At 39.6% G+C, this 13706-nt stretch overlaps 1 protein-coding gene across 2 annotated transcripts in view; it reads right to left on the bottom strand.

Annotated features, from left to right (window-relative positions):
• lrp2a (low density lipoprotein receptor-related protein 2a) overlaps nt 1-13706 on the bottom strand; it is a 102015-nt gene that overhangs the window by 20140 nt on the left and 68169 nt on the right. For both annotated transcript variants that reach the window (XM_082174585.1, XM_082174586.1), the window contains exons 49-59: nt 13085-13380; nt 10779-11445; nt 9884-10054; nt 9190-9413; nt 7735-7912; nt 7387-7583; nt 5888-6133; nt 4745-4873; nt 2922-3041; nt 933-1049; nt 556-672 (exon numbers count right to left, since the gene is read on the bottom strand). In XM_082174585.1, the coding sequence (XP_082030711.1) occupies nt 556-672; nt 933-1049; nt 2922-3041; nt 4745-4873; nt 5888-6133; nt 7387-7583; nt 7735-7912; nt 9190-9413; nt 9884-10054; nt 10779-11445; nt 13085-13380 (2462 nt within the window). The remainder of the gene's footprint in view (nt 1-555; nt 673-932; nt 1050-2921; nt 3042-4744; nt 4874-5887; nt 6134-7386; nt 7584-7734; nt 7913-9189; nt 9414-9883; nt 10055-10778; nt 11446-13084; nt 13381-13706) is intronic.

Here is a 13706-nt window from a genome sequence, read left to right as displayed (position 1 = left end):
GCTAGTACACTTCGCTATAGAAAGTAAAGACGCTGGCTGAGATTCTACCGGACATACGTCAGCAGCGTTCGTGCATAAGAACGTATTGAATTTTTAGAGCTCTTCACAGCAGAATATGAATGTGTCTTATATTTGATGAAGTTTGCATCATTGATCATTATTTTCCTGTTTAATACTGCGAACCTGCTTTGAAACAATCTGTGTTGTACTTAGAATTATATAAATAAAGGTGACTTGACTTCAGTTGGACTCAAACCCAGGACTTTGGTATTGCTAGTGGCATGGCTTAATGTTTAAGCTACAGGGATGCTGCAGGTTCCTGATCTTATTGTGAATGATTCATCTGTGTAAGTTTGTCTTTGTAATCTTTAATCAAAATGTAAAATTTCCATGAGTTTCCAAGGCCAAGATATTCCCTAGTTTCCATACCAGTGGGAACAGTTACAGATGCACAACCCTTTTGGACTCTAGAGGGCGCTACAATATAATCCACAGCTGTCTCGTTCTCAGGTGCATTTCCAGAATTAAAACAGATAAAAAACGCGGCACACTCACGACAGGAGCTTTCATCGGTGAAGTCGAGACAGTCAGCGTTGCCGTCACATTTGAAGCGCTCGGAGATGCAGTGGCCGCTACCGCACTGGAAGTAACCCGGGTGACAGGTCCGCAGCTCTGAAACACATTCATCCAACGAAGAATAAAGCTCTCAATCCTCCATGGAGAATGAATTATGCACACTTCCTGTAAGTCATTCACAAGGTATCCAGGCGCACAAATGCATTGAGATATCTCCCACTGAGGATCAATCTGTGATAAAAAGACAGTATTATGATGTTGAACACGGCGGCTAGTGCCACGGCCACACTCTTTCTCTCTCCATCTGTCTTTTGATGGCCTTTCCTTTCTGCTGTCTCTTCTTTTCTTTCACTCACCACAGTCTCTCTCGTCAGAGTTGTCCTCGCAGTCGTTGTCATGGTCACACACCCAGCGGTCAGGAATGCAGTGCAGGTTGTCGCAGCGGTACTCGCTCTCAGTGCACGGACGAGGGGCTGTGGACGCATAAGAAGCGTGTCAGTCTGACACACATGAACATACATAAAAGGCAGACAGGCCAATAAAGCAATAAGGCCCAAGCGGCTGTTGGTCACAGTGATTTACCACAAGTAAGGGGCGTTCTTAAGCATGAAGAATGCCTAAAACCCTCTTAACTGTGGTAAAATTATTGCTGAACAAACAATACAGCAATTTTGTGCATTAAATACACTACTAATTTTGTCAGAATGTTCAGAGAGCATTCAAAAGTAATGTTCCCATAATGTTTTTCAAAATGAAGACATAAATTGGTCCTTTAACATTCATATAACTGAGAAAAAAGTGTTTAAAAGTCCCGCTCTGGTGAAAATAAAGCTTTTAATGTTGTTCATTTGTCTATGTGGTGTTTTTAATCTGCTTTAAGACAAACCAAGTGCAAATTCATAAGTCGACACCATTGCTGAGTAGTTTCTCTTTAAAACTGCAGTGAATCAAAGACGGTCTCAAAAACACGTTTGAAATCGCTGATGTCACAAACTACCGTGTAACCAATCACGACAACATGTGATCGTCAACGAGTGGATCTCTGAGCTGGAGTGAGGAAGTGGAGGTGGGGCTAATTTGCATATTCAAAGAACCGTGTATACTTAATGAGGACAGTGTGTAAAGTGACATTCAAGCTATTTTAAGGCGTTTGAAAAACGTTTAAATATGTCATTTTGGTGATCAAAGACGAGTTTTAAGGGATAAAATTATTGACTACAGGGAGACTTTAAATCTGGACATTTAGAACATTCAGAAATAACGTTTTCATAATGTTAGTAAAACGTTTAAGAAAGTTGTTAGCTTGGGAAGTGGCGCAATGGCCCAAGATCTGGCACTTCAAAAAAGAATAGTTCCGGCATAACGCAATAATATAGTATGTCTAGTGAACAGCAATGTTTTACAAAGTGCTTATAAGGCCAAAACGCAGCAGAAACACGACCTGAAGCGTTTAAGTAAAGCACAACAAGCCTCTGACACAGATGAGGCCGATGATTAGGCTGTGCTTCACTGTCTCAGGATTACATCTGATGAGCTACGGCTTGCCCTTCAGCAAGAGGACCATTTTTCGGAGGTGAGTTCATAGCTGAATTCATCAGGGGAATGACCCGCGTTCACCACCCCCGCAGCTCTTCTGCAGGGAGGAGAAAGTGCTGAAAAAATCAGCGCCTCTTCCAACATGCCGCTCAAAGGTTTAGCGGAGACCATTTGTCAACCTTTCACACCTCACAGCACCTTGTCTGCCATCACGCCGTCTCCTCCACGCTTTCTGTCTTTCCAATTTGTTCCCATCAAATCTTTTCTTCCATGTCTTTACTGTTACTGTTTCTCTGGTAAGCAGGGCTTGACATTACCTTTTTTGCTCACCAGCCACTGTGGCTAGAAGTTTTCCGAAGTTCCTAGCCACTCAACATTTTCACATGCCACAATTTTGACATCGATACCATAGGGAAAAACTGCCATATAGATATATTTTTTTATATTATCTCATAATTTGGTAGCAGGTATATTAGGCTGCTGTCCCTTTAAGACCTGACGCATGGATCCATTACACTGTTACACATGCGTTTTCTTTCTCAACTGTTTACGTTCACTTAAAACATAACTGACTCGGTTTATGTGACTCGCCAAGACTGGCATTTTGTGTTTAACTGTGTAAGTCTTTGGATGCGCACTTTGGATTTATACAAATTATAAAATAAAATCAACTTTTGTGTTCCACTGAACCACACAAGGGTGAGTAAATAATGATTTTGGGTAAACTATCCCTTTTGTTACCAATCAAACCATCCCTACTGTTTTTATATTGATCTGACCGAACACGAGAGGTCAGAGCTGCTACTCACTGCAGTTGTGTTCATCCGATCCGTCGCCGCAGTCATTGTCTCCGTCGCAGCGCCAGCGCAGGGGAATACACTGGTGGTTATCACAGCGGAAATCACCCGCCGGCTCACAGGTCAACTCCTCTGCAAACACAACAGACAACACAGGCTCACACAAACTTTAACACACAAGTTGAAGTTAAACAGAGTGGAAGTGGAGAGACTCAGTCACACGGACCTCAGTCTCATTGACAGAAAGAGCCAGTACATTAGCAGACACGTCTGATAAAGAAGACCTTATTTAACACCTAACGGTTTGTGCTTTAATGAAGATATGATGATTACTGCAACTGAGAAAATGAGAAAAAATGAGAGAAGAGGAGGAAATGGGGCCGAAAATATGCACATGGCAGAGAGGAGAGGAAGGTAGAGGAGTTGTAGGAACATCTGACCCGGGCGGCACATTCTTACAGTCAGATTAGGGCGATCTCTCCTCTCTCTCCTCTCTGTGCAGGATGGCACTAATGGAGCAAGGAGGAGCTGATAAGACCTAGGAGAACCAGGGCTACATGTGTGTGTGTGTGTGTTTATGTGAACATCAGTCAGATCACTGACAAAAAATCTGTGAAATGGTAAAAAACACAACAAAACAGCAGATGTGGTGCAACATTTGAGGTTTTACGTATTTAAAACCTATTTTTACAGTATTATATAAAAAATATATTTCTTTAACTGATATAATGTTAAAATACCAACCTACTGAAGTAGCCTATATGATATTTATGCTCTTATATACATGTTACAGTTAACCACAGGTGGTAATGAGAAAGCCACATGATGAATCAAAGCTTATGAACAGTTGCTTTTCCACAAACAAAGGTAATTAATATGACTTTTTTTACTGTATATTATATACTGCTCGATCCTTAATGAAACAATACAAACATACATCACAACTATACACACACACACACACATTGGTGCCTGACACAGACATACCTAACACACACACACATAAATCAGAGTTGTGGCCCCAGACAGGAGGAGGGGTCACCGAGGGTCCGTCCATCACAGAGAGACTGAACTAACACTCACTAATACGCTGGAGTGTGAGGGGATGAATAACTCAAACAAACACACACCACCCCAGCATTATATAACATCACTGATTATGGAGACAATGCAAAGTAATTTTACATGATACATTATATATAAATTGCTTGGTCTTAATTTTAGTGTTATTTGTGTAATAATTTTTTTTATGTCAGCATAAAAGAGAAATTTCAGTCGAATTTACTGCTATATTGTGGCGTTTTTGAAGCTTCTGAGTGAAGCAGCTTATAGAACAAGGGGGAAAAAAGTAGGACGGGGCTTGATTCTATCCATTGGTTGATTCGACTGTGAAAAGTGAGTGTTACATTTATTTAATGCTTTAAAAAAAATTTTTTTACAATTTTTTTTATTTGTGATATAAAACAAAGATTGAATATGTTCTTGCTGTTTAGACTGCAATATTCCAAAAACTGGATTTTTTTTGCAGCTCAGACTTGTTAGGAAGCTAGATTAGGAAGCAGAAGAAAAAAATGCAGAGAAAAAAAGAAAAATTATTTGAATTATGAAATATATAAAAAAAAATCTGTTGTAATCTGTTTGTGAATAATTTATTTTATTTTTTTCACTCATGAAAATAAATTTGATAAAATTGTATCATTTTATTTTCTACGAATTTTAATATTACTTCTATTACCATTACTTAACTATTTCATTAATTGTTCATCAGTTGTAAGCACTGGTGTTTGTGAATAAAAAAGTCGAGTTTTGATTTGTGTGTTCGTCTGATGTCTCACCGCAGTCCTGTTCGTCGCTGTTGTCCCTGCAGTCGTTGTGTCCATTGCACACGGCCCACAGAGGAATGCAGCGATAGTTTGTCCTGCAGTCAAACTCTGTGTGATTGTCACATCTGTACGCTGAACCCACTGCAAACAACATCACACAAAACATTTAGAACAATGAAAAACACTGCAAGAGATTTAAGTTCACTTCGTACTGCAGCACAATTTCTCCTTTTTCTTTCTTTACTAATTAAAAGGTGCTCTAAGCGATGTCACGCGTTTTTTAAGCCAAAAATGTTTTTGTCACATCCAGCAAACATCTCCTCACTATCCGCTAGCTGCCTGTCCCCTGAACACACTGTAAAAAACGCGGCCTCTGTAGACAGCCCAGGCTTCACAAACGGCAAGAAAAACAAACTGGCCCAGCCTGGACCACGAAACATAACAAACAGTGTTCCAGCCAATAACCGACAAGAATGATTTGGGGGTTAGTGCGCGTGCACATGAATGGGGGTGAGGGGAGAGGAGGAGAGAGAAGCATGAAGAGGGAAGTTAGCAAGAGGAGAGATGTCCAAGACAACGACAACGACTAGCGTTAAAAATGTATATTCTTGAGAATTTTGATATGGCCGACACATGACCAAAGAGACGACGTTCCGATGAACAAATAACAAAGAAGAAGTCCCGAAGTCCCGAATTTACATCGGAAAAATGTTCAAAAGGTGGCGAGAACTCCGCCGGCAGAAGGGCTTCCAATCCGACATTCAGGTGGCTCTGTTTTTGCTGGACAGGTGCGTAAATCCAGTTTGTTTTTTCTAAATGGTTCATGACTGTTTCAGGAAGCACGGAAAGGAGGGGGAGGGGACGGGATGAGGAAGAGGGAGGGTCGAGCTAGCCTCCGTTTTGTTTGACAATACTTCGAACGTCAACAAGAAGTGACTTCACCCAACATAGCTTAGAGGACCTTTAAGTGGTATGTAAATGTTTTTACCCGGTTGCATGTTTTATGTTTTACGTTTTTTTTTTTTGTATGTCGTAGCTTTGATATATAACTGTATATGCAAACTCGGCTGCCTATCCAGGACACTCCTGTAAAAGAGATTTTAATCTCAGTGAGTCTTCTCTCCTGGTTAAATAAAGCTTCTGTCAGCAACTCACTGCATTCGTCGATGGGCTCGTCGGAGTTGTCTCCACAGTCGTCATCCACGTCACATTTCCAGCTCTGTGGGATGCAGCGTCCGTTCCTGCACTTGAACTGTCCGGGTCTGCAGGTCCTGCTGGAACAGTGTGTGGGATCCTCGTCGGAGCCGTCGCCGCAGTCGTTCTCCCCGTCACACTGCCAGGCCTCGGAGATGCAGCGTTTATTAGCACACTGCCACTGATGCGACTCGCACTGATGCGTGGCTGCCGGTACAGAAACAGAGGGAGATGCTTTAGCAACAGCCCAATCAAAAGCAAGTATCAGAATAGCAGTGTCGTTTTGAATGCAGTGTACATTTAATCATGCGGTTCAAACCTAGAACCTTTCAGCTTCCTGCCCTGATTTTTAGCTAGTAGGCCTTATCATTGGCTGTAAACATTAGCCACTTTCACACAGTAATCCCAGTAAATTACTGTAAAATTACCAGAATGACTTTACCTGTAAATACACAAAAATTCTGTACAATCAAGCAACGGTGTTATGGCTTTATACCGGTAAGAGACCATTCACACATCAGCACCAAAATACCGGTAAAGTCTGTGATGCAAGTCATCGGAAATGCTTTAGTTTCACTATCTGTTCAATTTGACAACATTTTCTGATGTCTGAGTGACAGGCGTAAGGGGATGATCACACAGAATGTGTTTTTGCTCTTAACATGAGATGAGCATAATAGTATCCAACTGCAAAGCCGCAGTGCTGATGAATGGAAAAGAAGGCGGGGTCTCGAGTGCCACACGCTGATAAAGATGCGAGATGTGGCGCAACGGTCAAATATGTCCATCTAGCGCACATTTACATAGAAAAGCTATTAAAGGGATACTTCACCGTTTTTTCATATTAAACTATGTTATTCCCTTAACTAAGACAAGTTGATACATACCTCTCTCGTCTCAGTGCGTGCACTCAAGTTAGAAGCGACCAAACACCTCCACGTTTTGTATTTAAATAGGGAAAACGTGGAGGTGTTTGGTCGCTTCTAGCTTCATCTCTGTTTGGTCCCTAATGAATGAACTGGGCTAAGCTAAGTGCTATCAAAGTGTCGCCGCGCGCCAGAGCGATTGAGTGCACGGACTGAGACGAGAGAGGTATGTATCAACTTGTCTTAGTTAAGGGAATAACATAGTTTAATATGAAAAAACGGTGAAGTATCCCTTTAAAAATAATCTGAGCTTACTGTGAACAGCGCAGAGTAATCACTTCATCTCCATAAGACGTTTTTTGTTTGATCCAAAGCAGACTTCTTATGTCAGCACCTTCAGACTTTATACATGTAATCTTAATTTTTTGTTCACACACAGCATCATACCAGAAATTTACTGGTAATGTTACAACTTCTCATTCTGGTAAATTGCCAAGAACCGATTTACTGGTATTTTTTGAAAAGGTCCTATTTCCCAGTGAAGACTGTGTGTGTGAAAGGGGCTTTTTGACATGAGATTGGTTTGTTCCATACCACACAGCACGGTGTCCTCATCCGAGCCATCGGGACAGTCCTGATTAGAGTTACACAGGAAGTGCGGGCTGGTGCAGTTTCCGTCATTACACTGGTACTGGCCCAGTCTGCAGTGCCGGACGGGACACGTGGAGGGTTCATCCGAGCCATCTCTACAGTCCCGCTGACCATCACACTTCCACCAAATAGGGATGCAGCTTAACAAAACAAAATATTGCATTTTACTTTGGATGCTCCCTTAGTAGGCAGCTGCCTACATAGACAGTACACAGCAACGCAGCTCATTAGGTTTTAGAACAGAGCCTGAAATGAAAGCAGATGTAAAAAGCAGATAAAGGATAAACTCACCGTTCGTTGTCTGCACATCTGTACTGCGTGCTGGAACACATGGGCAGACAGCGTGCAACGCCCCCTATCTGCATGGTAAGGAAGTGGTCAGGGCACTCGCAGGTATAACCTTGACCCCCCGCTCGCAGAAGACACAGGTGAGAACAGCCTCCATTATTCACCGCGCAAGGATTCGTCACTACAGGGGAAAGATATAGTGAGAGTTATATCAGAGGTTCTGTGCTAATGGGTCAAGAGCAAAAATGGGTTGCAATTATTATTCAATGTTTGCAATTAAAATAAATATTAATTTTTTCTAACGAGTATTTGCTATTATTCGTAAAAAAAAAAAAAAAAAAAAAAAAGTTCTTAGAATAAAAAATAAAACATAATAAGAAAAAAAACAATTTAATGCAAATAGTAATTAACTAAATATATAATGTTAAGTTGAGTTTTAAGCACTGAATACATTTCAGTGTTTGATTTTTAAGGAAATATTCAATGTTTAAAATGCATTCAATGTTTGCAAATAAAATAAATATATATTTATAATATTCCTGATTATTCATGCATGAAAAAAAAGTCCTTGAAAATCAATCAAACACTGATATTTATTTAACGTTTGAAATGTATTCAGTGTTTGCAATTAAAACAGCAAAATATGAATATTAAAATTTAAAAAATTACCCTATTTCAGATTTTTTTTAATACTTTTGTACGAATAATATTTATATTAATATTTATTTTTAATTTTAAACATTAGAAACATTTCAGTTTGATTTTTAACTAAACATTCAATGTTTGAAATGCATTAAATGTTTACAAATAAAATAAATGTTAATTTATAATATTCCTAGGATTATTCTCTATTATTCATCCAAACAAATAAAAAAGTGTTGAATAATAGGGGCAATCATACGCAAAATATGCTTAGAATCAAAAAATAAAAACATGAGAAGAATAACAGATTTAAAAAAATGCTAAAATAATGCAAATAATTAACTACGCATATAAATCACAGGAATGTTACTTATTATTTTAATTTCAAATATTGAATAAAGTTCATACATAAAAAACATTCCAGAACATCTTTATTTACTTTTGCACGATAAACAAATGTGGTATTGAATTGGGTCATGACACACAAAGTAAAATCTGGAGAGTCACTGAGTTAGACTATATCCTCTTACAAAGAACCAGGATGTGGCTCCACATCATGTAGATGTAGCTCCTCTTTCTAAAGAAGCCCACAGATAAAGAGTTTAAACTACCTGTCCTGGCCATTAAAGCAATGATAAAGAGTTTAGTCTTTCCTGTCTCTGAGAAAAGACAGGCGAGCAGAGACTGGCGGCATTGTGTCGGACTGTGTAAATATTGGCAGAGACCCTTAAGTGCCTCAGCGGACGTTTAAAGGAAGAGATATCGATCTGACGCCTGCGACTGCATCCCGCTCGGGTTACGCTGTCCCGGGCTCACCTATGGGCTGGCGGTAGGGATGGCACACGTGAATGTCGAACGGTCTGTGGGTGGTGTTGACGAGCGCCTCCCGTCCAGAGCCGGTGTATTTGTTGCCCTTCTCCACCGTGCGAGTGTTCCAGTCTGTCCAGTACACGGTTTCCTCGAACACCGTGATGGCGAATGGATGCGGCAAGATACCGTCGTACACGGTGTGCCTGTGATGCCCGTCCAGATCAGAGAATCTGAGGAGACGCAACCATTTTAACAATAGCAAAAAAATAATGCAAACAAACCTGGCATTATTAACCATGTTCTCTGACCTGTACATTCATTTTTAAGGTGGTATTTTGCTTTCTAAACTAAATTCAAGCTACTAGTACCAAAGCACTCAGAAATTGCTAGTAAATTTCACAATTAAATGAGAAAGAAATAGCAAGTATATAATCAATAATCCTAAATCCTTTAACCTGTACATTCATTTTTAAGGTGGTATTTTGCTTTCTAAACTTATCAAAGAAATTCAAGCTACAAGTACCAAAGCAAATGAGAAAGAAACAGCAAGTATATAATCAATAATCCTAAATCCTTTATTTCATTTAAACAAAACCAGTTATTGTAGATGTTATCACATGAAGTACATCTTCTAAGTTGAACTGACTAAACATTTTGCTCAGTGTGGGCAGGATTAGATATCAATGTGAGAAAGTCTTACTCGATGTAGTTTAGGTGAGCATCAGACCAGTACAGCTTGTCATTGGTGTAGTCAATAGTGAGACCGTTGGGCCACTCGATCTTAGTAGTGATGACGGCTGACTTGTTATTTCCATCCATCCCAACACGTCCAATGAAGGCTTTGTCTCCCCAATCGGTCCAGTACACGTATCTGCGCAAAGATGACATGTGATTTAAAAAATAGCACACACACCCGCAGTTAAAAACCCTTTTAAGAGCTTAATCCTGTTCTGTTCACACTGAGTTTATCACAGAACTGACACCTGAATTCTATAACCAGAACTCAATTAATAAAAAAAATTTTTAAACTTTTTAGTGTGGTCAAGTTTCTTATCTTATAGTATTTTCAATACTATAGACTTAGAATATTGGCCATGACCCAAGAACAATGAATAACGATAATATATATATATATATACATATAAAATCCATAACAAAATATTTAAAAAATATTATAATAAATAAAAAATATTATTTTGTAAAAAATAAAATATTATATAACAGGTGTCACTTTCTGAAATGTATTATAAATAATTAAATAATAATAATAATAATATACATGCCAGGTGATACATTTATTTGCACCAAAATTCTACAGAATTTGACTGGAATGTGAGGCGTTTGACGTCAGCAAAAAGTATGATTGCTCCTCCATTTAAAAAATGTTTAAGCCAAATTTATTTTGTTATCTTTACTACACATGGTTTTATAGTTGGTTGTAGTTCACTGTTTGCGTTTTCACAATCCTATCAGAATACACTCACCAGCTGGCAACTACAGATTTAGGCAACTCACTCCTGTATTTATATGTCACTACTAAAATGTTGTTATTTTTCCATAGATCTGAAAATGACTTCTATCATTGGTACACTCACCCAAACTTGGGATGCACTACAATGGCTCTGGGATTCTCAAAGCAGTACGTGTTATTAACATCCACACAGTGTTCTGCCAGCTTCCTCACAAACCGCCCATCAAGCTCCGACACTTTCATGCAGTCGAGAAAGCTGTCGACCCAGTACAGCTTCCTCCCGACCCAGTCGACCGCCAGGCCTTCTCCGTGCAGAAGCCCGTTCACCACCACCTCTCGGCCCGTCCCGTTAAAGAACATCCGCTCCAGCACCCTCCGACTCACGTCAATCCAGTACAAGCGTTTGTCGACTCGATCGAAGTCCAGAGCGACCACGCTGCTGAGGCCTTGCAGGATGAGGGAATAGGCCTCGCCATCCGTGGAAAGATTGCGCAGATAGTAGCGATTGCTAAAGATTAGATACGGGGTGATGTTGCTGTTCTGCCTGCAGCTGCGGCCGTCGGGTTCACGGAGGAAGCCCGGTGCACACTTACACACGTACGAGCCCATGGTGTTCTCACACACCTGACTGCACACGCTGGGAGTGACCGAGCACTCGTCCACATCGTCGCACGTTGTTTTATCGGACATGAGACGAAACCCGGGACGACAGGTGCAGATGAAGCTGGTGGGTGTGTCGGTGCAGTTGTGGTCGCAGTGGTGCATGGACGGGTCTGTGCACTCATTGATGCCTGAAACAAAACAAAAAAACAGACAATCTGAAAAGTGCATCTTAACCCTCTGGGGTCTGAGGTGCTTTTTTGGGGCCCTAGATGTGTGTTTCCAATTTCCTAGATGTCTGATTACACTGTATTCACAAAATCTGCTACAATAATATGTGAGCATCATGCATGTAAAAGTTTGTGGTTTTGAGAAAATTACATTTATGTGTGGTTTGTGGGAAAAAAAAAGTCAGTCAAATAAGGCCATAAAATACAGAATGACCATATTCCAGGACATGTCCGGCCGGGATTTCGAGATCGGCCAAAATATCCGGGATACGGCTTTTGCTTTCTCGTCGCCATTCATTTTGTTTACATGCACACCTTTTGATTCAGTAGGACTGAATTCATTCTGATTGGTGAATCTGAATGTAGTGTTTACATGAACGCTAAACAAGTGATCGGTTGATGTGCGTTTTAGCATTGCTAAGAAAATTCCTGTGTTTTCGTCTCGATCGGGATCCGTGTGAAGCAGAATCCATGACCTGCAAAGCTGGCACGTACGCGTCAGTGTCAAATAATGTAATAATGTAAACATAATGAATGGTGACTGTAGAAAGCAAAAGCCGAATCCCGGGCATTTTGGGCGATCTCGAAATCCTGGCCAGACATGTCCTGGTTAAACAGGATGTATGGTCACCCTACCATAAAACCCATACTGAACATTTGTTCACAAGACTTGTTTTGAGAACTGGATCTTGTAGCCTAGAATTTTTACTTCGAAACGATGTGAAAATCATCCTGCCCACTCATTCACATAAAACAATATAGTGATTAAAAATTTGTAAGATGTTTGTGTCACAAAGGCTGTATGCTGCGTAATCATCATGAATATTGATGTGTTTCTAATTCAGGCTAATTATGCATTTTGTAAGGCTGTCAGTCTATATAAACTTCTAGTCAAAAGTTATAATAACCATGATTTTTTTTAAATGTTTTTGGAAGTTTATTATACTCACATAAGCTGCATTTATTTGATCAAAAATGCAGTAAAAACTGTTATATTGTGAAATATTGTTTTCTATTTGAATATATTTTATTCTAATATGCTGATTTGCTGTTCAAGAAACATTTATTTTTATTATCAATGTTGAAAACAGTTTTTGCTGCTTGATATTTTTGTGGAAACTGTGATACAACACCACCAATCAAAAGTTTGGGGTATGTAAGATTTAAAAGAAAAATAATGCTTTTATACAGCAAGGATGCAATAAACTGATCAAAAGTGACAGTAAATACATACTACAAATAAATACTGTTCTTTCGAACTTTCTATTCATCAAAAAATGTAACATGGTTTCCAAAATAAATACTGAGCAGCAAAAACTGTATCTTCGTACCAGTGAGTTGTTGACTCAAGAACAGCTGCAATCAGATCAGTCACGAATGAATCATTCAGTGCGATTCACAAACCGACTTAACAAGTTTACTCAAAATAATAAGATTTAAGGAGATTTAATGAAATAATAAGGAGCGATATCTTTTTATGAAATGTAGTGGAGAGAAAAATACAATATAATGCTTTGGAATGTAGTGAAGTAAAAGTAAATGTTTCCCAAAATACAAAATACAGTACAGCAAAGAAATCTGATCACATGACAGTGCTTACCACAGCCTTTCTCGTCACTGTTGTCGTTGCAGTCATCACTCCTGTCACACACCTCGCTGAGTGCCACACAGTTCCCGTTGTCACAGCGGAAGTCTCCGGGTGGGCAGGTGGGCGCCGGAGTCCTGCACATGTGATCCAGCTCATCAGATTCATCCCCGCAGTCGTTGTCCCCGTCACAGACGAAATCCTGCGAGACGCAGCGCCCGTTCTGACAGGTGAACTGGTGCTGTGGACATGTCGAATATGTGCAGCCCTGTTCATCACTGCTGTCTCCACAATCATTACGCCGGTCACACCTGGTAGACACCAAACGCACAGCAGGGGTTTTATGGGAGAGACTGCTGTTTATTATTGGAACCAACTGGAACCTAAGCTTACTTCATGTAAACATTGTTTTTGGTGACAATAAAAACTTGCTTTGTATAAACACTGTAAATTCATAATAAACATGTAAAAAAGAGGATCAAATGGTAAAAAAAAACACATATTTTCCATATGTATTATTATTATAGAAAATATATATATATATATTTTTACAATTAAATTAAATACAATTAATTACAGTTGTAAGGCAATGCATTTTATATATTTATTATTATTATTATTGATGATGATAATAATA

Source organism: Leuciscus leuciscus (genome assembly GCF_965113295.1).
Source record: "Leuciscus leuciscus genome assembly, chromosome: 7".
In the NCBI taxonomy this organism is placed as follows: Eukaryota; Metazoa; Chordata; class Actinopteri; order Cypriniformes; family Leuciscidae; genus Leuciscus; species Leuciscus leuciscus.
Note: the sequence above shows the minus strand (reverse complement) of the source record. Positions and strands in the feature narration are given on the sequence as shown.